This window comes from Callospermophilus lateralis, chromosome 13 (assembly GCF_048772815.1).
Source record: "Callospermophilus lateralis isolate mCalLat2 chromosome 13, mCalLat2.hap1, whole genome shotgun sequence".
NCBI classification, from domain to species: Eukaryota; Metazoa; Chordata; class Mammalia; order Rodentia; family Sciuridae; genus Callospermophilus; species Callospermophilus lateralis.
The window spans coordinates 76,511,831-76,538,598 of NC_135317.1; the positions used below are offsets into that span (position 1 = coordinate 76,511,831).

At 54.9% G+C, this 26,768-nt stretch overlaps 1 protein-coding gene across 6 annotated transcripts; it reads right to left on the reverse strand.

Annotated features, from left to right (window-relative positions):
- Cdk18 (cyclin dependent kinase 18) lies at positions 1-26,730 on the reverse strand. 6 transcript variants are annotated; one of them, XR_013088503.1, is made up of 17 exons: positions 26,409-26,730; positions 8,676-8,825; positions 8,348-8,490; positions 7,765-7,890; positions 6,961-7,017; positions 6,071-6,185; positions 5,821-5,915; positions 5,472-5,534; positions 4,686-4,809; positions 4,438-4,558; positions 3,650-3,747; positions 3,343-3,448; positions 3,206-3,248; positions 2,432-2,522; positions 2,056-2,133; positions 1,169-1,535; positions 1-496 (listed from the first exon to the last, which is right to left on the reverse strand). XR_013088503.1 is itself a non-coding variant. In XM_076832488.1 (16 exons), the coding sequence occupies exons 2-16, from the start codon at positions 8,803-8,805 to the stop codon at positions 1,501-1,503; spliced, it is 1,362 nt and encodes a 453-aa protein (XP_076688603.1). In that variant the 5' UTR covers positions 8,806-8,825; positions 26,409-26,730; the 3' UTR covers positions 1-1,500. The 6 variants fall into 6 exon arrangements, 4 of the variants coding, with proteins under 4 accessions (XP_076688603.1, XP_076688601.1, XP_076688602.1 ...); XM_076832488.1 differs by having other exon boundaries at positions 1-1,535; positions 8,348-8,427; XM_076832486.1 differs by having other exon boundaries at positions 1-1,535.
- Positions 26,731-26,768: the final 38 nt, after the last annotated feature.

The following is a 26,768-nucleotide window of genomic DNA, read 5'->3' on the forward strand; positions in this document are numbered from 1 at the left end:
AACTCTCTCTCCACTTTATGTGTGTGTGTGTATACAAGCAAGCCCCAGTCCCGCTCATTAGGCTGGAGGCGGGCTTCGGTTCTCCATCTTTGGCATTGATCTACCAGTCAGCTTTCCTGCAGGAGACTAATCGCTCCTTTCTGTACAACATGAATGAAATATATTATCTGTCTTTGTGCTGAGTCACAGGATATTCACAGTACAGTAGGGGAAGAATGGGGGGCTGGGGGAGCCCAGACTCCAGGGCTGCTCCCCAGGCTGAGGGGCTTGGGCTGGGAGGGGGCTCATGGAGGAAGCAGGGCCTGGCCTCCCCTCAGCCTTTGCCCTTCAAGATTCAGCCACACGTTGAGGAAACCTTGGGAATATAAGAGGGGTGCTGGGGGGTGAACCCTGCTCCCCTCCCATTTTACCTTAGGCTATGGCACTGACACCCGTCCTACTCATGACCACCTTCGGGGGAAGCTGGTGCCAGGATCAGGTGAACCGACCCATAGGACTGGGAAGAAAGGAACAGAGAAGGTTGTGCCAGCCCCCAAGAGCAGAGGCCGGCCTGGTACCAGTGTCAGGGTGACCCTGCATATCTGGGTGCTGTCCTCAGGGCCCCAACCTAGGGCTGACTTATCAACACTCAGGGATAAGAACAGCAGGGGCGGTTCTTGGAAAGGGGACAGTAGGAGCTGGGTCAGAGCTCCAAGGGCAGTGTACACTCTGCCACCTGCCAAATTAAGGCAACTCCATCCAGACTGGGGAGACGGGCGGGGGCTGGCTGAGGTGGCAGGAGTGCAGCCAGCAGTACCAGGCCACCTCCGGATGCAGCTGGGCATCGAGCAGCAGGCTGGTGCTGCTCGACCTTGGTTCAAGCCAGGGAGCACACGGGACCTCTGGCGAGAAGGGGAAAGACAGCAGGCTGGGGAGGACGAGAGGACAGGCTGCCATTCTTACAACAGAGACATCTGCCCCTGAGGTGGGGCTGGCCTTAGGCACATATCAGCACCCAGTATTCTGGGTTCCCAGACAAGGTGCCATGCCCCTTCTTGCTCTCAAAGGAGAAGGTGAAATGTGTGTGGGCTCTAAGGGGTCAGAAAGGGGATCTGCCAAGCGGGGCAGGCAGGCCCCAGAGGGAGGCACGGTGGAACCCATATCCGGGGCACCGTGCTCAGCCAGGCACCTGGATTCTCCTGTCTGTCCAGGCGGGTCCCACGCTGACATCCAAGCACTTCAGGTTGGGAGAGGGTCCAAGGTCTCTCCCTGCCCCCTCATCTCCTCTCAGGGGAGCAACTCAGGCCCCATAGTGGGTGACAGAAGGGTTGGTGTCCAGGCAAAGGCCACCAGGGAGATGTGTGGGAAGAAGGGAGAGGAAACAGCTGTGACCAGCAAGGCTGCCACACAGTCTTCCAGCCACCGGCTCTCGTTCCTCAGTCCTCCAATGGTCTCTATCCTACCCAAACTTGGACTCCATGTGACCTCTTGTCCCCCAAGCTGCAGCAGGGTGGGCCCGCCTCAGAAGATGCTCTGCCGCCGGTTCTTCCCTCGACCTGGAGAACAGAGGAGTGGGTGGGACTGCAGCGAGGAGGCTAGGCTGCAAGTGCCTGAGATCTGGGGGCTCAGGAGCCAGGCAGTCCTGGGCTAACCGCTCATCTCCGGTACTTTGGAGCTGCATGAAATTGTGATTTAACCTCTCAGAGCCTCAGTTTCACTAGGGAACATGACTAGTACCTTTATGGAGTATTTTAAGGATTGAATGAGATAATGCATGGAAAGCACTTGTCAGGTCCAAGGCCACTGGCTATTCTGGGGACAAAGTAGTTCTCCCAGATGCCAGAGGGCTCAGGGTCTGCAGAGAGAATGTACCAAAAAGAGTATGCACCTGTCAAATGCAGCAATCTATCTGGGGTGTTGAGGAAGGACAGGATTGGGGAGGGACCATGATGACTCCCTATCACAGGGAGTTTCTGGGCTCATCTCTATTCCTTGAGAGGGAGGTCCCCACTGGGGAGTGGTGGCCTGCCTGGCCTCCTTTACTAAGGGGAGCTGCTGGGAGGCATGAGGCCCTACCTGGCTGCTGGAAGGCCAAGCCACGGTAACCTGGGTCCTTCTGGAGCTGGATCTCCTTCAAGGAGAAGATGGAGGCAGCTGGGTGAGAGAAGAGAACAGAGGGAGTGGGTTGGGTAGAGCAGACTCCTTGAGTCCATGGAGCTGAGGGCACCCTGGCTGGGTAGCCCTTCAGGACTGGCCCAGGAGGACTTAACCCAACACTTCAGCAACCACTCAGATCTGAGAGTCTGTCTCCTTAGTTAGAGGTGAGGAAGCCAAACGCCCAAGGCTGCTCAGCGGGAACTGGGCCTCTGGACTCTCTGTTTCAGCTCTCCCACCCACACCTGCTGCCAGCTTTCCTTGATTCTGGGATGGTCCTGCCCCCTTAGATACTCACTGTCTTCCAGCTGGTGCACTCGTTCTCCCAGAGACCGGAAGTAGGGGTGACTCAGGGCTGCCTCTGCTGACAAACGACTCTTGGATTCATACTGAAAGCATAGGGTGGGCTACTGGGTCCCAGCTGGGGGTGCATAGAGGCCCCTATGGGCAGTGTCTCCTATGCTAAGTTAGATCACCAAGATGGGTGGGCAGAATCTATCCTGAGGAGCCCTTGGAGTCAGACACAGGCGCCCCACTGACCCAATCCTGGGCAGTCTCAGACTTCAAGCTCCCAGGTGTCCAGCTCACATAAAAAGGACTTCAGGGGAGTGAATTGCTCTTGAGATTGAAATACAGATACTAAGACAACCAAGATCATCACCCGAAAGAGTGGTAATGTTCGTGGGTAAGACCAATAACTGTCCTCTATAGTTTGCAACACTTTGCATCTCACGATCTCACTGTTTGCTCAAGAGCACCTTGTAAAGTATGAATCATTCATTCCACCTTGCAGTTGAGGGAAGGGAAGCATAGAAAAGTCCTCTGGAACATGCCTAAAGCTACCCAGCTCAGAAGCAGATCTGAACTAGGATTTGGAATGTGAAGCTGTCTTCAAAGGCAGAGTATGGAAACCAGCGCTCCTCCTGGGCCTTGGGCGCAGATCGCGGGGAGACGTTTCAAAGGTTATGAAACCATGAGCCTCAGAAACTGGGGCACAGGACAGGAGTGGGAACTTGGGGCCTGGGCTCTCCGGCTGCCTCTTTTTGGGCCCGACGGGGTGGGGAGCACTTACCAAGAGGAGGCCGGTCAGCAGGTGGATGCCATCCGTATCCAACCTGCAAGAAGGAGGAGCTGGCACCTGCGCTGCGGGGCAGGGCGGGAGGGGCCACTCCAGGACTCACAGCCTGGACCGCAGCGGGGCGGGGCTACCTGGGGGCGTGGCTGAGGAGCGGCTGCGGGAGGTACCCGGGGAAGTTGTAGGCTCGGAACTCGGAGAGAGCGGTCACGCCGGGCCACGTCTCTTCTGTAGGGGTCCCTGGAGAGAAAAGATGCGGGCGGGGTGAAGGACGACGTGAGGAGTGCAATGTCAAAGGAGGCAGCCAAGAATGACCGAGGTCATGAGGTCGGTTGAGATAAGCCGGGCGGGGCGGCTCTTCCCAGAGCGTCCCTGCGCCTGGGCTGGACAGAGTTCTAGTGCCCCCTGGTGGCGAGAGGGAGGGAGCGGCAGGAGACTAACCGAGGAGGCGGAAGATGAGGTGCAGCTCCTCCTTGACTGTGGAGCCGGGGAAGAGGGGCCTCCCGGTGGCCATCTCGTAGTGGATGCAGCCCACGCCCCTGCGGGGAGCAAGGGGCAGGGTGGCATCAGGATGGGGCAGCATGCCTTACTAAGGTTGCTCCACCAGGGCACCAAGGACACCCTGCCACAGATGGCTGAGGGGTCATGGTAGGGGTGGGGATGGCTCAGGACAGGGGAGCCTCCTAGAATTGCCCAGTCTCTTACTACAGCCCCTCTCTGGGGGCTGCCCTGGGCACTAGGAGGTGTGCCCTTTCCGTTTCACCCTTCCTACTCCCCAAGTAGCAGTTCTTTCAACAGGACTTCTAGGGAGCCCTGGGGCAAACACACAGTGGCTATTCCCCAGAAACCTATGTGTTAGCTTTAAATTTGGGCTGTTTTTCATTTTAACCCAAATCATACATCTGTTAATTTTAACAGAAAAATAATGTATCCTGACCTTTTCAAAATTTTCACAAGGACTGATGCTTGGAGAAGATTCATATTTACTGTACTGGAGGGGAGTGCCCTCCAGTACCCTCCCCCTACACACCCCTGGGCGGGGTATGTCCTAAGCACAGTGCTGGAGGCTTTATTTAAGCTGGAGAAACCCTGATCTGTTCCACACTTAATTTTTTAACATCCAGTGCAGGAGGGAGCCCCGTGGCTTCATCAAGGAGACCTCCAAGTTCTTTCCAGAGTCTAGGGGTGTGGACAGCCCCTCTTCCTCCCCTCCACCCTTGATTGCTCACCACATATCGATGGGGGTGGAGTACTCTGTGGATCCCAGCAGGACATCCGGGGGCCTGTACCATAGGGTCACCACCTCGTTGGAGTAGGTCTTTGTGGGCACCGACTTGGCCCGGGCCAGTCCTAGGGACAGACATATCACACAACCTTTGCTCACAGGTACTTCTGGGCAGACCAGAGCCCTCCTGCAGCACCAGCATCCTTAGGAGCTGTGCACCTCGGTGATGTCACATCCCCACCCTCGCCTCACCAAAGTCGGCCAGCTTCAGCTCGCCTCTCTCATTGATGAGCAGGTTCTGGGGTTTCAGGTCCCGGTGCAGGATTTTTCGTCGGTGACAGTAGGCCAGGCCCCGGAGCAGTTGGAACATGAAAATCTAAGGAGGAGGGAAGAGAAAGGAATGTGTCCCATCTGCAAGGCTGGGATTGAAACAGGGGCAAGGACTTGGGGTGAGGCCAGGAAAGTCCCTGGAGAAGCTACCTGGTTCTCCTACCCACCCTGCAGCCCCATCCTGGTCCCCATGCACACCAGGGAATCCCATAGGAGCAGAAGGCCCCAGCTATGGAGAGGAGCCAATGAGTGTGCAGGATGCCCAAGATTCTCTAGCCAAGGGGGATGGCGGGAGGCACACTGGGTCCCCGGCCTGTGTGGGGATGTATGCTCTTGGTTCTTTAACAAAATACCAGAAGAGGCTCTCTATCCCTTCCAGCTTCCCTAGAAGCCTCCCTTCATTCTGGCAGGTAGCTCATGCTCCCATTTGACAGGTGGGGAAACGAATGCTCTGAGTTAGAAGGGTTTTACATCAACAGCTAGACAGTCGGGGTGGGCATGTTTCCGTGCTCCTGGGGTAAGGCACTCGGCCCAGCTCCTGGGCTCACTGAACGGCAGTGCCTTTCCCTGCTTCCTGCATTTGAAGGTCTGAGCAAACACAGTAGCTGGGGGAACCGGGGCCCTGGTGGTGAGAGTGGGATCCCATGCTGGGCTTTTGGAAAGGGGGATGTCACGGTAGGTGGGGACCCCTGCCTCGGAGGCCCTCACCTTGACATTATGCATGCTCATAAGGTTTCCACAGTGGTCCAAATACTGCTTCAAGTCACTGTCCTGGAACACAGAGCCTGACTCAGTTCTGCGTTGACCTGAATAGACTGAGTAGATCAGACTGAGGTCTGGGCAGAGCCCAAGCCTCAGGACAGGTCCCTGGCTCCAAGTCGCCCTTATGCCTAAGCCCTTGACCCACTGTTGCACAGGAACATCCAAAAGCCTGATTCTAGAACAAGGCCTGGGTCACCCCTTGCCCCACCTCTCCCACTCCCTCGTCCCCCCTGTCCCTTGCCACACCCCACCCCTGCCACAAGGGGGAGAGGCTGCTAGTCTCAGCCCAGCTCACCAGGTACTCAAACACCAGGGTGAGGGAGCGGTCTGTGTGGATGAGGTCGTGCAGGGTCACAATATTGGCGTGCTTCAGGTTCTTCAGCAGAGACACTGGAGAGACAGGCCCGCCTGGGTCCCCAGGGCCCCACGTACCCCTCACACCCTCTCTTCCTGGGGTTAACATTGGCTCCCCCACCCTGGGCTCCCACTGGGGCCCAAGTGGCTGAAGAAGCCCCAGGGGCATGCAGGGCCCTGTGACACTGTACCCTCTCGGATGGCAGTGCAGGGCGCCCCTTCCTCATGCTCCAGCCGGATCTCCTTCAGGGCTACCAGGTTCTCTGTCAGCTTGCTGCGCCCCTTGAAGACCGTGGCATAGGTGCCCTGGGATGAAGAGCCAGCCATCAGCCCCAGGAACGTTCACGTCCTGCTGTCCAGGGCCTTCCCTTTGTCCCTGTGCAAGGGCTGGGTCTTCTACCTGAGCACCCTTCCCCTCACTGGAATTCGGTTTTCCCTAAGCTACTTCCTCTGGGGAGCACCCTAACACCTGCTGGTCAGAACATTGCTCCCTCCTCCAGCCCCAGCATGCCGAGCGCCCCCTAATTATAATGCCAGCTTTGTTCTTCCTCATGTCATATTGATGTTGACACGCAGGTCTCCTCTTTGGACCTGTTGAGGGAAAAGGCCTTCCTCCTCCCTGCGCCCACCTAGGGCCTGTAACACAAAGCCTGACACAGTGGTGACAGAAATAGTTTAGGGACATAGCCCTGACTAGGTGCCAGGCAATGTCTAAATGCTGTACATAGGCTTATTATAGTGACCCACTCGGTCCTCACAACAACCCTAGGAGGTGGAACAGTCACTATCACCACTGAGCAGGAGAAACTGAGGCAGAGAGAGGTCATAGCGCTAGTAAACAGCACACTTGGGATTTAAATCTCGGCCGGAAGTACTTGCAAGAAGAAAAGGCTAGATTGTGCTCAGAACCCATGGGCTACTGTCCTCATGCCCTCATTCAGGGTCAAGGCTCACTGCAAAGCCTGCTAAAGGCTGGCCAGGAGGCCAAGGTCATGTGCCTTGGTGGGGCAGGCAACATGAGGGGGCAGGGCCCACATCCTCTGGCATGGCTACCAGGAGGAGACCAAACCCAGCCACTTACCTCCCCCAGTTTGTCCAGCTTCACGTACGTTTCCAGTTTCCCAAAGCCGATATCTGACTGAAAGGGAGACACAGGTGCTCTGAGATGGAAAGTCCCCACAGCCCCACCTACTGCCCGCCTCCCCCACTCCAGCCTCTGGGAGGAGAGAGAGTGAGACCCCCATCTGCAGAGGTGAGGACAGCTCAAATCCTTCCTCTTCTTTTCCCTTCATCCCTGGGAGAGTGGAGAGGGCCCTTGAAGTGTGAGTTTCTTCCTCCTGACATCGGGGGATGTGGAACCCAGAGCTCCACGCCTGGGACCGCTGCCCGCCTCACTCCCCTGGCTGTCTTGCTCAGATAACTAGGTCCCTCTGGGCAGGTGCTGGGTCTTTTTCTGCCTCGCACGGTGGTGTCTGGGTCAGAACATGCCTCGCCAGCACTCTCTCTTGGGCACACCTCTTCTAGCTCAGGTGTTGCCAACTCGGAGCAAGACAGATCCCTGGGCCCCACCCAGAAGCTAATTCTGCAGGTGTCTGGAGTGGGGCCCGGAGTCTGTGTTTTGTACAATGCTCCCAACAGATCTGGTAGGCAGGTAGGACGGACAAGCACATGACAGCTGGCCTGTCAGTCGTAACGGGTGGGATCATCTGAACGGGTGGGACATCTATTTGAATCCAGAGGCCAGCAGGTGGCACTAGAAGCCCAGGAATCTTTCTGGAAACCACTACAGTCCACAGCTGGGACAGGCAAAGTCAGGACTGATAAGTAAGTGATGCTGGAAAGAGGGTAGATCACCCTCATGACCTCTGACCCTCTTTGGACTCACCAGGGAGGCGCGGCGGGACATGCGGCTGAGAGGCTTGGGCAGATCTGGGCTTTCCAGCTGCAGCTTCTGGAGGAATTCCTGCGGCAGGCGGATATCCATGGGCAGAGACAGCCTCTTGCTGATGTCCTGTGGTGACCAGGATGAGATGGGGTCACTGCTTTGGCTCCAGGGGTAGCTACGACCTCAGGGCCTTTGATCCTCACTCTGGGTCCAGGTCTATATATAGCATCCGTGGCAGAACCAAGCCACAGGCCGTGACCCCAGGTGTGCTCAGAGTCACATGTGAATACCCGAGGGTTGCTGTGTGGCCTCAGGAGTTTCCTTCCCCTCTCTGGGCCACAGTACCACCACCTATAGAACATAAATCCCCTTCAGACACTGTAATTCTGTAAGCCTATTTTTCATATTTTTGGCACATGCCGATGAGTCACAAGAACGACAGTCAAGTTGTCTAGCCTTTGCTATGTTCCAGGAATATTCCAAGCACTTGGCAAATATTAATTCATTTAATCCTCATGACAACAGTTTTAAAGACGAGGGGATTATAGTCCACAGAGGTGGAGTAAAAACACAGTTCCCTCACCTCCATGGAGAAGCGACGCTGGTTCTGCCGTTGCTGGTACTGCGTGTCAGGGGACAGCTGCCCGGGCTCCTCCCCACTGTCTGTAAGGGAGAAGGTACTGGGCTCCGGTACAGGGTCTCTGCCAAGAGGACTGAGCTGCAGGTCTGAGAGGGACAGGCATCAGGGCCCCTCCCTGCCAGTCTGCCAGAGGGGGAGGAAGGCCCCACTGCCCACCCCACCTGTCCTTCTCCCCAAAGGCTGAGGGGAACTGTGGTGGCTGGTGGGCAGGGCAAGCAGGAGCTTTCTGGAAAGTCGGGGTAGGAGAGCTCAGAGTGGCCTGACCCCTCACCCTCATTCCTCCGGTTGTGGAGCTGGTTAAACTGCTCGGTGAATTCGGCCAAGGATTCCTCGATGGTCTCCGTGCGCGGCACTGACAGTGAGAACCGGCGCTTAAAGTTCTTCATCTTGTTCATGATCATCAGGGACCAGCAGCAGGGTCCTGGAACCAAACCCACATTTGGGGGCTGCTCTTTCCACCAAGCTCTGCAGCCCTGCATGCTGCAGAATTGACTTTGTGTGTGTGTGTGGAGCCCAGGGGCGCTTAGCCTCGGAGCCACATCCCCAGCCCTTTTTGTATTTTATTTAGAGACAGGATCTTGCCGAGTTGCTTAGGGACTTGCTAAGTTGCTGAGGCTGGCTTTGAACTTGTAAGCCTCCTTTCACAGCCTCCCAAGCCCCTGGGATTACAAGCGTGCACCACTGTGCCTGGCTCAGAATTGTGACTTCTTAACCAGAGTCCAGGGGGTGGGACCTAACCCAGTTCCTTCTTCTCAGTGACTCTCAGCCCCCTCCCCAATCCTTTCCCTGGGGAGATGGTCACAACGGCATTGCCTAATTTGCACGATGTGCAGGGGGTCCTTCAGGACCCCTCCTGCCATGTCAACTCTGGCTGCTGAGGGTCTAGCGAGTTCTCAGGGGAGGGCTGGCATGGAAGGGAGGGGGCCAGAACTGCTCCTCAGGCCAGCAGCTCTTTGTCCACTTACAGGAGCTTCAGAGGGTCAGCAGTCAGGGAGCCACACTGATAGATGCCCACGAGCCCAGCGTCGGCATGGCCTGCACCCCTAGGACACCATCTGGTCCCAGCCCCCTTTTCACCCTGATACTGGTATTGGAAAGTCTGTCTGGCTTGCCCTGGGCCCACAGGAGCCCAGAAAAGAGAGGAGAGGAGTGAAAGAGGGAAGCCGGCCAGCCCTAGCTCTCTCTAGCTGAAATATGGAGGCCAGGAGCAGTTGAAGGTCCCAGGGGAAATACAGAAGTTTGCCGGAAACAGAGAAGGCCCCAGGGAAGGAAAGGCCAGAGCCCTTCTGGCCCCTCCCAAGCCAGAGTCTGCTGAGCAGGCAGGGTGTCCTCCACTAAGAACACAAGGCGGGGGGCTACTTTCACCCCCAGGGCCCCTTCCCCAGCCAGAAAAGTCCCCCTCCCTGGCTGCTTAGCTCCTATTGGCCTCAGTATAAGAGGACACACTCCTGGCCTCCCAATGACCCTTGCTAACTGCTCCATCCCAGACTCCTCTTTCTCCCCCTGGCTCTGAAACCTCAAAGTGGAGCTTCCCATCTCTCCTCCCCTCCCTTCTCCTTCCCTTCCTGGTTTCATAAGCTCCCGGTGCAGCTGTCCCCTCATCCTGTTTTGCCATATAGCCTTCGACTGCAGGGGAGGCCCTGGACCAAAAGGCTACAAAAGCCCCCCACCCTAAGAAGGCACCAGGGTCACTCTGTGATGGGAGGGGCCGCCCTAGAGTCCCATGCAAGGCACAGACCATTCCTGGAGGATGCTCAGTCCTGCCCCTGGCCAGCACCCAGTTGCCAAGGTAACCAGACCCCTCCTGAACCCTTCCAGTTTTAAGGGATTATGGGTCAGTAACATGTTTGCTTTGCTTAATAACCATGTCCTTCTGTCCTCAGCCAGCCTGGATTCTCCCTCTGACACTGCATGCTTCTGGCTGCCACCAAACGTAGCTAAGTCGTGGCCTTCCAGCTTGCCTGAGCCCAGGCCAGCACCTCTCAGAGGAGAAGCCTCGGGTCTGTATTTTCCGGCATGAGGCCACGAGGCCCTGAAGTGTCACTCAGGTCAGTTCAACATGCCGTAGACTGAGCACCTATATGCTACAGGGTGCTGGGCCCGGGGGTTAGAGAGGTGAGAAACGCGTGGTCCCTATTCTCAAGGGATTCAGGGATGCGTGATGCCTCCTTCCAAGAGAGGCTAGCAGAGAACTCTTCTCCCAGCTTCCTTGCCAAAGCCCACCAGCCTTGGACTCTTTCCATCCCCAAACTCCTTCCTGCCAGCCAGCCTCAGCCACTCTCAGGGCCTCTGTGTGATGTCGCAAGTCCATGGTCTGCAGGACTGTCACTGACAAAAGCTCCCAGAGGACAGCCACCCTGTCCCACACCTCGGTGTGCAGCATTCAGCCAAGGGGACCCAGATGGAGGCTTCATGTTGGTGGCAGGAGATATGACAAGAAGAGTCAGACATGCCCTACCTGGTGACTCGTTTTCTAGCCAAAAAGGAGAGCAGAGATATCCTTGTACAGATAAATTGTTTGCAAAAGTGGCTATCAGCATCACCAGGGAGCAAAGTTTAAAAAAAAAAAAAAAAAAAACTCAAATGTCTGGGTCTCACTCTCAAATTCTGAAGATTTGGGGGCTGTGCCTGGGAGAATGCTTTCTTTCTTTTTTTTTTTTTCATTTCTGTTTTTTGCCACTGTGCTCTAAGGGTTGAACCCAGGGCCTTGAGTATGCTAGGCAAGAAAAATGCCTTCTTTGAGACAGGTTCTCACTATTACCCAGGCTGGCCTCGAGCTTGCCATCCTCCTGCCTCAGCCTCCTCAGTAGATGGGGTTACGGGCATGCGCCACTGTGCCCGGCGGAAAATGCATTTTTAGACAGTCTCTCCAATGACCTGCACAGGGAGCCCATAGCTGGGAGGCATCTGGAGTCCCAGTCAGGGCTGATTATGGGCCCAGGTTTCCAGCCTGCCCTCTGCTGAGGTGGGACACCCTCAGATTGGGGGTGGGGGCTGGGGGTAGGCCCAGTGCAGCAGGAGATCCCTCTGGAAGAGGAAGTGTCACTGTCCCAGAAACAGGCACTTCTGTGGTACACAGCCTGATGTTCCCAGCCCTGGTCATGGTCACCCTAGTGGGGGCAGGGGAGGCAGGCACTTGGCTCCCTGAGGTCTGAGCTCTGCCAGGAGGGACCAGCCACACCCCTTTCTAAAAACAAGGCTTCCTCATAAAACCATCTTGCCGTCTGGGATTTATGGGATGGCCTGTTGGGTTGGTGGCTCAGGAATCTACCCGTAGCTGCCCTAAATCTCACACCCTGGCTCTGGCTTGTGGCATCGGGGGAGGGGAGCTCATTACAACCCTCTGAGAGGGGGGTCCCCAGTTTCTGCCAGACAAAGGACAACTGGCCCTGAATCACACCCGCTTCCCGGGGTTCAGTTAGGATGGTGGAGCCAGCTCTCAGCCTGGGGTGGGGTAGAGGGTGGGACAGGGAGCCAAAGGGAAGGCGGAGCTGGGGGCAGCTGACTGGAGCAGGAATGTAGGGCCAAAGTGCTGCAGAGGGATGGGGACCAGCTGCTCTCCACCTGCTGGAGAAGAGACCAAGAGGAAGTGGCTGTCACTGCAGCGGGAGGGATGGAGGTCAGATGCAGAGATGGACTTCCTGATGGTGACAGGGGAGCAGGCGGCGGGGGTGGTGACCCAAGCAGAGAGTGGGACGTCTCTCTCCACCGGGGACAATCAGGGTATTGAACCCGGCAGGGCCTTGGGTGTGACAGGGCAGACCGGGCAGTGAATGATCTGTTGTTCCCTAACTCAAGACACAAGATGCTTCTGTCATTTTTCCCTTGGGAGAGTCAGCTCCTTAGATTTGGGGGCTGAGGGGGAAGGGAAACAGGAAAAAGGCCTGTCACCTTGGTGCTGTCTGCCCCTCACCCCCAACTGGGACAGAAGGGCTCAGTGTGACCCAGCCTAAGGCCAGCCCAGGGCCAGGCACAGTGTGGCCTTTGTCCCTGGGCCAGGGAGCCATCTGGGGCTGTCCCCGTGCAACTGGTGCCAGGGGAAGCGAGCAACTGGCGTCTAGGGTGCTGGCCCGGCATGGAGGAGGGGACCGCAGCAGAGGTGGGTGGGCGAGCCCCAGGGAAACAGGTGACCCTCTCAGCCTCCCTCCCTCACTTCCTGCTGGGCACATACTGACTGCCCAGCACTTCCTGTTGGTGCCCAAAAAGCGGGTGGCACAGAAGGAGGAAGGAGGAGCCACATCGGGAGGAAACGGAGCACTTGCCGGAGGCCACCGCGCACCAGCGAGAAGGGCCAGGCTGCAGGAGTATCCGCAGGGGAGGCCCCACGCAGCCTCCACTCCCACCCTCACTCAGCCGGGCACGGAGGCTCCAGGAGAGGCGGTGACTTGCTCAAAGTCATGCCGCAGTTTCCCCGGTTGCTGCCAAGCGCACACGCTGTGCCCACATGGCTCCCTTCTCTCACAGAGCTCTCACAGCTCTGTGCCCTCCGGTGGCCTGTGCTGATCTCCCCTCCAGGTGTCCCCGCCACACACTGAGTCACAGCCAGACAACCCCAGTGCAGACTCCCAGTGCCGCCACCCGTGAGCCGTGGCCACATGGTGTACTCCCCCATGGCCTTGGCCTTCAGCGGTGATTTGTTGAACATGCATGACATGCCGGGCACTTGGGGAGGCCCTGCGAATCCTGGGTGAAGGAGACAGACATTCATTTCTGCCCCTGCCTATTTTTTTCAAAGTGCCCGGGACAGAAGCGAGGCCCTGCAGGTGCTAGGTAACTGCTCTATCACTGAACTAGATCCCCAGCCCCTGCCCTTGTCCATTCTAATGGAGGTGAGAGATGCAGACAGTAAAATATAAACAAATCAAATGCATAGTGGACGGCGACAAGTGCAATAAAGGGAAATCCAGCAGGAAAGAGGATGGCGTGGGAGGTACGCCGTGTTGCAAGTTTAAATTGGGTCGTTGAGGTCTTCCGGGGAAGGTAGCGTCTCAGAAATAGTTCCCGGTAGGTGTAGGGGATGTAGCTTCCTGCAGAATCTGGGGGAAGCAGGTTGGCAAGGAAAAAAAGCAGATGCAAAAGTCCTGAGGCAGGCATAGGCCTTCCATGTTCTACAAAAGTGTGGCTGGAGAGGAGGCCAAAGGGGAGTGTGCAGCGGTTGTGTGGGGCCTCCCAGTGTAACGGGAGAGTTTGAGCAGATGAGTGACAAGATCCCAGTGAGACTTTAATAGCTCCTTCTGGTTGCTGTGTTAAGACGTTGCTGTGGACAAGGGGCAGAGCTGCAGCAGTCAGAAGGCTGCTATAGTGATCCAGGTGGAGGTGGTGGTGGCGGGGGCCAGCAAGAGCTGTGGAGGTCGTAAGAGGCTGGAGCCGGGAGGAGCCCCAGGAGTTTGCAGATAGGTTATGTTTGGGGTATGAGAAGGGAGCCAAGCATGCATGACCCTGAGAGGATCTGGCTGAGCAACCAGAAAGATGGAGCAGTGCCCGGTGGGAACGAGGAGCTCTGGGGGTGAAGGTGTTGGTGGGAAGTCCATGTCCAACGACACCTGAGCAGAGCAGCTGAGCCAGGAGCGGCACCAGGACAGCATCCAGGAACTGATGGCCCTCTTCTCTCAAGTGCCTGCTCAGACAGAAGGAGCTGCCAGAGAGAAGGCTCCGGAGAGATGTCATCAAACATCCCTCCAGACTTCTTTTCCCTGGGTGCTGAGACCCCGGATGGAGGAGGGGCAGGAAGCAGGAATCATGGCAGCTACCTCCAGGCCTGAACTACCAGACTCAGAAGGAGAGAGGTCAGGAAGGCAGGTCCCCCGGCTTAGACAACTCTGCAGGGCCACATAGGACAGGGCCAGAGCCCTGGGGGACAGGTCTCATTCTCCATCTCAGAAGGGAAGAAAGTTCCACACAGAAGGTCAGGCCAGCTTCTGGGGCCCATGGTCCAGGTGGTATGTATACTCAGCCTGCTACTCCCGGGACCCCAGGAGGCTGGGCTCCCGGGAGACCCCAACCTAGAGACCCCAACCTGGCAGAGCAGGAAGTTGTTGGCAGAGCCGGCAGGGGACCTAGAAGTAGCCTCAACCTGCCAGAGCTTCCGGGTGCAGTGAGGCACAGAGGGTAGGATTCACCCCTTCACCTCAGGGACCAGGCTTGGGGACTCCTCAGAAAACCCTTTCCGGCCACCCCTTTGCCTTCCACCTGCACGAGCCCCAAGTTACCAGCCTAACTTCAAGATCTGGGGCTCCTTCCTCCCAGACCAAGCCCCTCCTCACTCCTACTACACTGGCTTTGCCCAGCAGAAGCCCCCTACAGGTGGCTCAGGTTTCTTGGGTCTCCAGAAGCTTCTCCAGCCCTCCAGGACCACCAGGGCCCTGCTCAGATGGGGACTGACTTCCCACTTGTCTCCCTCACCAGGGTGCTGTCGGGTCCCTACACCAAGTGCTGTTGACACACAGCAGCAAGTGTCTGCTTTATAGGCACATGCTGAGCTCCTACCGAGTTCCAGAACATGGTAGATACTACCCCACGTCCCTTTCTGTTTTTCTGTCTGTCTCTGTAGGCTCAGGGACAAGGGATGAAGGATACAACTGGCCACCATCTACTTTCCAAAGCCCACAGGGTCTGACCCTAGTTCCAAAGCCTGACTGACATCCTGGATCCTTATGATACCCTTTGCCTCCCACTTCCTGCCCCTGATCTTGATCACTTGGGCCACTTTGGGCCTTGGGAGAGTTTCAAAGAACTAAAGGCGACGGCTGATCAAGTCTGCAGACGTCATGAGCTGGGCCTCAGAGACACTCCCTCCTCCCAGGGAGAACTGTGCCGCAGGGAGCCTGCTGATACCATCTCTTCCTTCATCCTCCAACAGACCCTGCTCTGCACAGCTGGACAAATCTGGGGGGGTGCGGGGAGCCTCACCACCCCTTCCCCCCAACTGCCTGCAGCTCCAGCAGCAGCAGCAGCAGCAGCAGCAGCAGCAGCAGCAGAAGCCCAGGAGGCCTCTCCATTGACCTTGCCCTGCCCCAGACTGGGTGGGGGAGACTGCAGGCCTGGGGCCCTCGGGATGGCCACAACCAAAGGGAACAGACAGGCCTCTAATCACCCTGATGAGGAACAAATGCTCTGGAGGGTGATGGAACCAGAGAACATTCCCACAGCTTCTGTTTGGAATGCAGGAAGCAGGTGGGGAAGGCCTTGTGGGAGAAAACCAGACAGACCTGCAGGGAGCCAGGCCAGGAGGGGAAGTGTCTGGGCTCAGGGTTGCCCCTGCTTCTTTGGACAAATGCACCCCTGGGCCCTAGAGTGGTTTTTTTTTGTTTTGTTTTGTTTTTTTAATTTGGTGCTGGAGGTATAGCTCAGAGGTAGACTGTGTACAGTCTGATCAGAAACATCCTACAGTAGGGCCACATGCGGTCCAGCCCTCCTCTCCAAAATTCAGTACCATTTGGTATCACAGAAGAAACCCCATTTACTAGCACTGTGACCTGGGGAGATACCCCATGTCTCAGTTTCTTTGTCTGCTAAATGGGGACATTACCTACTCAGCTCTCTGGTGATATCCCTCCCATGTTTAAAATGCTCCGGAGTTAATACTGCCCTCAGGAAGAGTTCCAGCTCCAGGACCCACAGAGCAGGCCTCTTGTGTTCAGATCACCATCTTCTTGATAGTCAGCTCTTGCTCCTACCCTCTGGTTCCAGTTTGATTGAATGAACTTGGCATTCCCAGGAAAAAAAAAAAAACCACTCCCCCCCTCCCCCACCGCTTTGCACTGACCATCCATTTGGCCTGGGATGCCCTTCCTCAATTTTTCCCTGGGTAAAACCACTCCCAAACTCAACTTGAGTGTCACTTCCCCTGGGAAGCTGTGCGTGGCCACACCTCCTTCCTCAAGGTAAAATTAGACACGTCCTCCTTGCAGCACCCACAGCAGCCCATGTGGACCCCAAACTGGGCCGTGATATCCCTCAGGGCTCAAGTCAGGCATGACCTCTTTTCTGGTGCTGGCCACAGTGCCCCTTGGCTCTCCTGGGGCCTTGCTGACCCCAGCCAGGTGAGGGTCCCTCTCACGCTCCCACAGCACTCGATTTATCTACTTTACTTATCTAGTTCCCTAGTTTGCCCTTGGGCAGGCTAGGGCTGGGTCTCACTCATCATCACACCCACAGCCTGACATGGGGCCTGGCCCAGGATGAACCCACAAATGACCAGCGACTCAAGGCCTCAGCTATAACCTGACCCTTCTCTCCCACCCTCTGCGTGGCTTGGATGGTAGTGGGTGATGGGAGGCTAGGGCAGAAGGGTCAGCTTCCCAACCAGCAGCAACACCCCAAGTGGGGTCTGTGGTGGTCTCTGGGCTGGAGGTGCGACAGAGAGGGGTGAAATGGAATGAGAAAAATGCTAACAAGAGATTCCAACCCAATGTGCAGAAAGCTGGGGCTTCCAAGGTTTGTGGGGAAGGGGTTGGCAGGGCCCTGGGACCCTCCTCCTGGGCTCTCACCACTCAGAGGCACAGTCTCAGAACCTCACTGGGCAGGTACATGACTTAGGCTCAGGCCTTGGTCTTGACCCCTATAGATAGCCCCTCCTAACCCCTCACGATCTTACTCCTAAGCCCTCCGTGCGGGCTCCTCATAGTCCTACTGAGGTCTTTTCTGCTGCTTCTGGCTTCCTGGGCTCAAGGAATAGAGGCAGATATTGCATCTTCTGATATATGTTTTTTTCTCCCTTGGTTCTGGGGATTAAACCCAGCAGCACTTTACCACTAATCTGTATCTCCACCCCCTTTTATATTTTTATTTTGAGACAGGGTCTCGCTGAGCCGTCCAAGTTGGCCTTGAACTTGTAATCCTCCTGCTTCAGCCTCCTGAGTACCTAGGATTTCTGGCATCCACCACCGCACCAGGCCTCGTATTTTCTTTTTGATCATTCTGGAGAACCAGCTAAGGCTGGCCTGTAATCTTGGAGGACCTGAATTTCCAAATGATAAGACAGGACAAGATGCCCTCTGTGAGCCTTGGTCCTGAGTGTGTAGGACCTGCCAACTATTTGGCCTGAGATGCCCTTCCTCAATTTTTTCCTCGGTGGAACCACTCTCAAATCAATTCAGGTGTCACTTACCCTGGGAAGCTGTGCATGACCACACCATAGGCAGGAGCCAGGGGCCAGAGAAGGTACAGCCTCCACCTCCCACATCCTCCTGCTCCCAAAGTCTGTGTCCCCCCCCACCCCCGCCACCAGCCAGAGCAGGCCCTCTCTGTTACTTTTAGCAGCTCTCTTTAAAGACTCTCAAAACAGCACCTTCACCTACCTCACCCAACATATTACAAAATTCTAAAGTCTACAATCCAGCAATCCCACTACCAAGCACATACCCAAAGGAACTAAACTCTGTATGCCAGAGAGGTCTTCTCTCCTGTGTTCACTGCAACATTGTTCACAATAACCAATGCATGAAACAAACTAAGTGTCTATCAAGTAATGAATGGATTTATTTTTCCCTTTGGTACCAGGGATTGAACCCACTGAGCCACATACTGAGCCACATCCCCAGACCTTTTTATTTTTATTTCAAGACAGGTTCTTGCTAAGTTGCGTAGGGCCTCACTAAGTTGTTCAGGCTGGCTTTGAACTTGTGATCTTCCTCCCTTGGTCTCCTGAACTTCTGGGATTACAGGCGTGCACCACTGTGCCTGGCTGAATGAATTTTAAAAATATGATACACATCTGCAGTGGAATATTATTCAATCATAAAAAGGAAGGCAATCCTGCCAATTGTGCCATAGATGGACCTGGAGGACATTGAAATAAGCCAGACAGAGAGAGACAATGTTCAATCTAAAAACGTTTAACTCAAAAGAAGCAGAGAGTAGGGTGGTGGTTACCAGAGCTGGAGAGCAGGTAGGAGGCAACAGAAGAAATGTTGGCTGATGGGTACAAAGTTAGAGTCAGGAGGAATAACTTCTGGTATTCTATTGCACAGTAGGAGGACTGGTTAATAATTATGTATTGCATACTCCCAAATAGCTAGAAGGTCAGGTGTACATGCCCGTAATTCCAGCAACTTGGGGGACTGAGGCAGAAGAATTGCAAGTTCAAGGCCAGCCTCAGCAACTTAAAAGACCCTGTCTTAAAATAAAAAATAAAAATTAAAAAAAAAAAACAGGGCTGGGGATAGAGCTCAGCTGGTAGAGTGCTTGTCTCGTATGCACAAGGACCTGGGTTCAATCCCCAGCACCACAAAAAATAAATAAATAAAAATTTAAAAAAAACAAAAAGGGCTGGGGATGTGGCTCAGTGGTGCATGCCCTGGGTTCAACCCCCAGTATGGAAAAAAAAAAAAAAAAAAGAGGAAGAAGAAGAAAGGGCCAGGTGCAGTGGCACATGCTTATAATCCCAGCAGCTGAGAGGCTGAGGCAGGAGGATGGCAAGTTCAAAGCCAGCCTCAGCAAAAGCGAGGTGCTAAGCAGCTCAGTGAGACCCTGTCTCTAAATAAAATACAAAACAGGGCTGGGGAGGTGGCTCAGTGGTTGAGTGTCCCTGAATTCAATCTCCACTAAAAAAAAGAAAAAAAAAAAAGAATGAAAGAAAAGAAAAACAGCTAGAAGATTTTGAGTGTTCTCACCATGAAGAAATGATAAATGTTGGAGATGAAGAGGTGTTAATTACTCTAATTTGATCATTACACAATGTACACATGTATCAGAACATCACATCAAAACTTATAAATATGTAGGAATAATTAATTAAAAACAAAACCTTATAAAGAGGTCTGTAACCTCTTCAGGTACTCCTCACGTCCCAAAGGGACAGCTCACACGTTTCCACCTGCAGCCAAACAGACAAACAGAAGAGATAAAGGGCATCAAGTTTAGCTACCCTTTTGCTCCTGGCATCCAGATGCAAGGAGTCCAGCTTTCTTGGTGGCCTGTCAAGGACCTTTATTCACATCTCTGGGTTTCTCTCCAGGCCCAACTTTAGCAACAGAGCAGCAGGGGCCTCTGAGCCCTGGAATCCCTGGGGAACCTCTGAATCTCATGAGCAGGGAGGGTGAGGGGAGGACTTCCCAGCATCCCTTAACCACAATCCTATTTATACTCTGCCCCACCAGCCTGCCCACATGAGGCCATGTCCCTTGGCCATCTTCTCCAGCCCTCCTTGTCCCAACCTTAGTGGCTGGAGCTTCAGGTTACCCCTGGGAACTCCACCAGGCTCCTCTGACCAGTCCTCAGGTCCCTGGTCATCTGCCTCATCCCTCCTCTTGCTCTTTAGATGCTGCCTGGCCTCCCTCACCAGCTGGGCCAGTGGACCACTTGACCTGTACTGCCTCCCAGCTCCCCCTGCGGCCATGGTCTTCTCTGGGGAGCCTTCCATCAGCCCACAGTTATTCTCTGTTCTCTAAGTGCCCCTTGTCAGTGTCACTCACACCCAGGGTCCAGGCTCCTTGAGACTTCTTCCAGTCACTTCCTCCTTTCAGAAGCACCTGCTCAGCACCAGGCACCATCCTGTGCCCTGCACCTCATATTCCTCTGCCTTGGCCTCCATGAAACCTTGACCCCTGGGTCCCCTCGTACTTTCTCCCTCCCACAGCTGGTGGACTCACTTCCTCTACCTGTCCCTGAATGCCAGCACACCCAGAGTTCCCTCTTTGGCCCTTTGCGCTTCCTCCCTCTGCACCGTTTCCTGGGTGACCTCAATCTCTCCCATGGTGGAAACCACCACCCACGCCACGTGCTGAGGGCTCCCAGATTCCCAGCTCCAGCCCCTCTAGGCCCCTGAGTCTCAGATGTGAGGCCCCAGGTTCCAGCTCGAGAGGTGTCTCCAACTGAAGAGGGCAGATGCTACACCTGGGACAGCTGTACATGTGCAGGATGCGTGTTACTGTCACATACACATTCCAACTCTGACACACCGTGTATCATCCCGGGGGCAAGAGGTCAACATGCCTGCAGCAGTGATCTCTGAGTGGCAGATTTTATTGTCTCCTTTTTGCTCATCTGCATCTTCTAACACTTCCACGATGAACATTTATTGCTTACCTAATAAGAAAATGGCAACACAGCTTTTTAAATGAAAAGAAAGTATTTTTAGCCTGAGATTCCAGAACGATTTAGTGCAAGGCCTAGAGAGAGCTATGATTATCTTGAGTGGGGGGGTCAGAAAGCTTCTTCAATAAAAAAAAGACAATCCATACTTTGGGCTCTGCAGGCCATCAGCTCTGTGACCATGATGTAATACTAACCCTGTAAAATGAATGAGTGTGGCTATATTACAGGAAAAATTTATTTAAGAACATTAAAATATGAATTTTATACAATTTTTTAAAGTGTTACAAAATATTGGTTTTTTTCTTCTTTTTCCCCAACCATTTAAAAAAAAATGTGAAAGCTATTTCTTTCCTTCTTTTTTTTTTTTTTTTTTTGGTAACAGGGGGGCTTAACCAGTGAGCCACATCCTCAGCCATTTTTTGTATTTTATTTAGAGACAGGGTCTCACTGAGTTGCTTAGGGCCTCACTAAATTGCTGAGGTTGGCTTTGAACTCTCGAACCTCATACCCATAATCCTCCCAAGCTGCTGGGATTATGGGCATGTGCCACTGCGCTCAGCTGTGAAAACTATTTCTTACTCATGGACTTTAACAAAACCAGGCAAGATTTGGCTAAGAGCCATGATTTGCCAACCTCTGAGCAACCAGTACCTTTGTGGCATTTGAATCCAGTATTCACTTCCTCAGTACTTTTCTCCTCCTCTCTGATAGGGGTGGACTCTTCTCGAGTTTCCTTGCTCATCTGAGCCATGGCAAGGACCAGGTAGCCAGGCATCATGGAGGAAAGCCCTGGGCTCTGAAGTCTGGAGGAACAGAAGGCCGAGTTCCTCCCAGGGCTTCAGAGCACAGCTCACTGACAAAAGTTGGAGCCACCAACCGCAGTCTTGGATGGGGCTTCAGAATCCCCTGTCTGTGCTCTTATTTTCAGGCCAAGAAGGACCTAGAAGGGGCATTGACCTGCCCAAGGCTACTTCAAATGTCAGAGTGGAGAGGAGATCAGAACTATGGACACTGAAGTTCAACGTCCTCTGCTCCCCCAGGGCCACTGGGCACCATAGCTAAGGAAGTCAGCAGCTGACTCAAGGGCCACCTTTCATGGGGTGGAAGAACACGGCACAGAACATGGCACTTCACCCACCCACGGCAGAGAATGCTGCCTACGGGGCTCCACAGAGGTCAGGAAGGGGCTCTGTGACCTCCTGCCTGGCCTCTAACCTAAAGACCCCACACTGCTGTCATGAGGGATGCCCTTTGCACAGAACCTGCCATTACATCTGCTTCCAGGCAGTAGATCCCTCCAGGACAGCCATGTCCCCTCCTGGGCCCAGTCACCCTGCAAAGGTCTCCTCTGCTGGGTGGCTAGGGCCAGAGGAGAGAAGAAAGCTTGGTTCCTGAGGGGACTCCCCACACAAATAAGGGCAGGTTTCTTTAGGCAGGCAAGGGTGCAGGCGCAATGCATCCCAGAGCTTTGCCCGAATGATGAAATGGTTAGAGAGTCCAGAGTGAGGGAAGAAACTTAAAAAAATTTTCTAATACCTTTATTTTATTTATTTATGTGGTTATGAGGATCGAATCCAGTGTCCCATGCATGTGAGGCAAATGCTCTACCACTGAGCCATAACCCCAGCCCAAAACTTTTTTTTTAATACTGAGGATCAAACCCAGGAGCACTTTAAAACTGAATTACATCCCCAGCCTTTTTATTTTTTATTTTGAGACAAGATCTTGCTAAGTTGCTTGGGCCCTCACTAAATTGCTGAGGCTGGCTTCTAGCTTGTGATCCTCCTGCCTCAGCCTCCTGGGTTGATAGGGTTATGGGAGTGAGCCACCGCACCCAGCGGGAAGAAACATTTTAAGAAGAGAATTCCCTTCCTAATTTGGGGCCTGAGCCCTGGTGAAAACAGGGGTCCGACTTCAGAAAAAAGAATACAGGCCAAAGGCACTGTAACTGCCAAGGATGGCCCAAGAACTCTAGTGTGCCGCCATCCCTCAATAATGATATCAGATAAGGCAACAAGCTAGGAGTGTCATGGACATTATCTCATTGGAAACCCTACAACCACATGAGGTAATACTATTGTCATCCCCATTTTAACTAAGGAAACTGAAACTTGGTTGGCCCCTTGACCATCCCAAAGTTTCAGTTTCCTTAGTTAAAATGGGGATGATAATAAAACTTGGATGGTTAGGTAATGCCTTACCTAATCTAAGGCCACCAATTACTGAATGCAAAGTCCGGGTTTAAACCAACCCCAAACCAACCCCAAAGTCCTTATGCCGCCTCCACCCATGGTGGTCAGGAGACAGGTACGCAGCATATAATAATGAATGAACACGTCAAGTGCCACATTTGGGTCATCTTGTCTGCCTCCAGCCCTCTTTCTCCAGGGAAGACTTTAGTGGAGGCATTGGCGGGGGAGGGGGGGAGCGCGCGCGTGCACACACACACACACACACACACACAAGTCCTAACAAAGAGGATCTCACCACTGTCCCTTCAAATATTTGGGCCAGTGTTCCCAGAGCACGGTGTCCTGAATCACCAGCATCATCCAGGTTGTCGGGGAGCTTCAAGACCCCTATTAGTTGAGGGCCGACCTCACATTCTCCTCCATCCCCTTCTCCTCTGCAGACAGAGCTGTGGAGACCTCAGGAGCAGATGGGCTCTTCTGCAGACAGGCTGGGCTCAGAATGCCCCTGCTTTCCTTCTTCCCGATCTGCTGTATGACAGGCCAGTTCCTGCCAGGCCCCAGCCACCAACCCTGTAATGATCCCGGGCCCCTGACCATCCCAAAGTTGTGTGTGTGTGTGTGTGTGTGTGTGTGTGCGCGCGCGCACATGTGCGTGCGCATGTGCGCACATGCACTCGCATGCACGCATGCATGCACATGCAAATGCACACACAAGTACATTGCATACAGCTGTGGGGGCTGGGACAAGACTAGCCTTGGTCTGTCCCCACCCCCTAAGATGGGAAAGTGCCCATTCAGCAGTGGACAACTGGAGGGCAAAGGCGAAGGGTCCAGGGCAAGGGAAGAAAGGGGTCATGGAAGGACAGGGCTAGAGAAAAGATATGTGACTTTTTCCCAAAGGGGTGAAGCTAATCAGGTGGGTCTGGATCGGGGCCAGCCACTTCCTCATGGACAACAGAGCAGAACAGGGACTGCAAATAATTAAGTACAAGGAGAGGGTCCTCTTGCCCCAGGAAAAGGAGGCCCTGCCAAGAAACCTCGGAGTAGGAGGCTGATGGTTCTGCGGCTACCTGTGCCCACCTTACGGACCCTGAAAACTAGCTCATACTACTAGTCCCTCTTGGAAGGTTCCTATCCAACTCCACCCTCATCCTCTTATCTAGAACCTTCCTCCCCAACCTGGAGGAGCGAGAAGGATTCTTTCTAACAGCTTGGCCTGATGGGGTTAGGAAAGCCAGCCTTGGTCTCTACTGCAGAGCCAGCCCCAGTGCCACCACTAGGAAACTCCCTTTCCCGGTAGCGACTACGACCACTCCTGTAGCTCTGCTGAAGGCACTGTGTGTTATTATTATTTAATTCCTACAACAATCCTTCCTCTGATGAGTCCCCTCCATGTGTGAAGAAAAAGGCTGGGGGGTCGGGAGCTTGCCGGGGGGACTCTCCACCCCTCCCATCATAGGCAGATCCCAGCCTACTCTGGAGTCCTCAGGGGAGGAAGGGTGGAAGGGTGCTGTGAATAATGAGGCTCCCTTTGTCCCGTGCCACACAGCTTGGGCAGTCAAACAGCTAATGTGGCCAGAGCTGGATTCCAATGAGGTTTGCCCTCCCCTTCAGCTCTCAAGTTCAATTAGAGAAGGAAAGAAGGAATCAAAAGGAGGATAAGTCCTAAACAAGTGACCCCAGAGAGGAGAGGCTGGGTGGGACAGGAGCTGGGAATAGCCAAGTCAGGCTTTGCCCTGCAGCGAGAAGCCGGCTCCCAAGACACAGGCAGGGCCGCATGCACCGAGGACTGAGGCCTGTCCAAAAGGTGGCCCCTCTCCTCTAGACCTCAGGGGAAGTCTCTCATGAGATCCCAGACTAGGAACCTACTTGCTGCCCAGATCTGGTCCCCTCTCCTGCCAGCCACGGTGAAGCCTGGTTCTGCCTGGCATGGGACAAAGGGGAGCCCCCTTACTTACAGCACCACCCCCATCCTTCCTTCCCCTGAGGGACTCCAGAGTGACCTGGGACCTGCCTGTGCTGAGGCAGGGGTTTGAGGAGAGATGAAGTGGGCTGGATCCCATCTCCTTACCACCTTGGGAGAGTTTCTCTCAGTCTCAGTTTCCTGGCCTGTGAAATGGGAATAGTAGCACGTATTTCACAAAGTTGTTGGGACACACTGTTTGGCACTCAGTAAATGGTCAATAAATAGCAGTCACGAAGGCATTCAGAAATGGAATAGAACGTATCGATGTCCATCTGCTCTGGCTCTGGAAACCCTAATGAGTTTGGGAAGAAGATGGAGAGCTTCCTCTAGCCTCCTGCAGGGTACAGGCAGCCAGCAGGGAGAATCCTAGGAACCGCATGGTCAGGGACACCCCCAGGTTATGGGGCAGCAGTGAAGTCAGTCGTCCAGAATCTCTGGGAGGTAACAGGCAAAGAGCTTTGCTGTGACAAGGTGACCCTCTCTCTAAGATTCCTTCAGGATGCAAACCCAAGCCTCTTGCAATCTCCTGACCTCAGGCGACATTTTCCCAGGCTCCTTCCAAGGCAGAGTAAAGGTGGGGGATTTCTGGGGACATGCCTATCAGTCAGGTTCCAGGTGTTCTCAAGGATTTTAGTCCTTCAGGTCAGTGTCCAGGAACGGCTGTGTGCCCATGCCTGGGTGGGGGAGGCCTCACATGCCAAATCTCACAGGGTGCTGAGAGGGAAGGGGCAAGTCCGTCATGTCTGTGAGTCACAGGGATCAGGCCACAGGCTACAGATGGGGAAAGCCAGGGAAGGTTGCTCAGGCTGTGCTGGAGGTGGGGATGCAGGGCAGATAGCAGCACCCAGATCCAAAGAGGTTCTGGGGACTTGGCCTCCCACTCCTCAGCTCCAAATCTCCCATCCCCACTGTCAGGAAGGTCTCAGAGAATTAAGAGATCACTGGTGCCTAGGAGGGTGTTTACGCCACAGCACAGAAAATTGGTCACTGCCTCTTTGCCTAATTCCCACTGCAAGGCCTGCAGCGGCTCAGGGAACCTGCCCCCAGGTTGGGAAACAGATGCCTGCAGCCCATACCCCATTCGGATTTCGGATTCCTGATTGTCTTCCCCAAAGACAGCAGAATTCTCAAGCCACACCTCCTTAGCCCAACAGGCCACCCACCCTTCTTTCCCCATGGCTGCCTTAACCCTTTGTCCACTGCTGATGGGGCGGGGATGTCACTGCCCCTCTGGACTTCCCGGGCGTCCAGAGAAGGAAGAGGCACATTCCCCAACAGCCCCTCTTTAACACGTACCCGCGACGCTGGACCTGCGGGGTTTCACGTGTCCTCCCACGTTCTCTCCAGGGCTCTGGACTCCCACCCCTCCACCTCTCATGCTGCCGATCTGGAAAGTTCACCAGAGCCCAGAAAGCTCTTCAAGGCAGCGATTTGGCCCCACACTCTCGGGTCCTCTGGTCACCAGGGACTCCTGACCCTTGCCCTTCCCAGAGGAAGGGCGCTTAGAAAACGCCTAGCTCTCACGGGGTGGAAAACTTTGCTTTGCAGGGTTCCGACGGTAGCTCAGGGGCCAAAGCGAGTCCCAGATGGAGAGTCCCTGCGGGGCGCGGGTTCTGCGACTGCGAAATAGCCTTCCCTCCAGAGCACCTGGAACTTGGGAGTGGCCTTTCCAGGGCATCTCCCACCCCCCAACACACACACACACACACGTCTTGTGATCGCCGATTTCCCCTCGCTGCTCCGGCACTGCCCTCCAACCCCTCGCCCCGGGGCGAAGCAGACCGGCGCCTTTAAGGGCCGCTCGGCTTACCTTTGCTCCTTTCCCCGGGCGCCGCGGTGCCCCCTCCTCCGACCTCCCGGCTCGCGCAGCTCGCGGTCCGCCGGCCGCACTCACCGCACCTCCCGCGGGACGCGCCGCGCGTGTCCTGGGTCGCCGCGCGCCCGCCCGCCACGGCCGGGAGACTGCGGGGCTGGGCGCCGCGCCCTGCGCCCTGCGCCCTGCTGGGGTCCCTGCCCCGGCGCGGGGCCGCTTCCCCTGCTCCCGAAAGGTGAGCGGCTCCCGGAGAAACTGCAACCTGAGCTGGAGGAGGAGGAGGAGGAGGAGGAGGAGGAGGAGGAAGAGGAGGGGGAGGAGGAGGGAGAAGGGGAGGGCACGGGAGGGGTAGAGGAA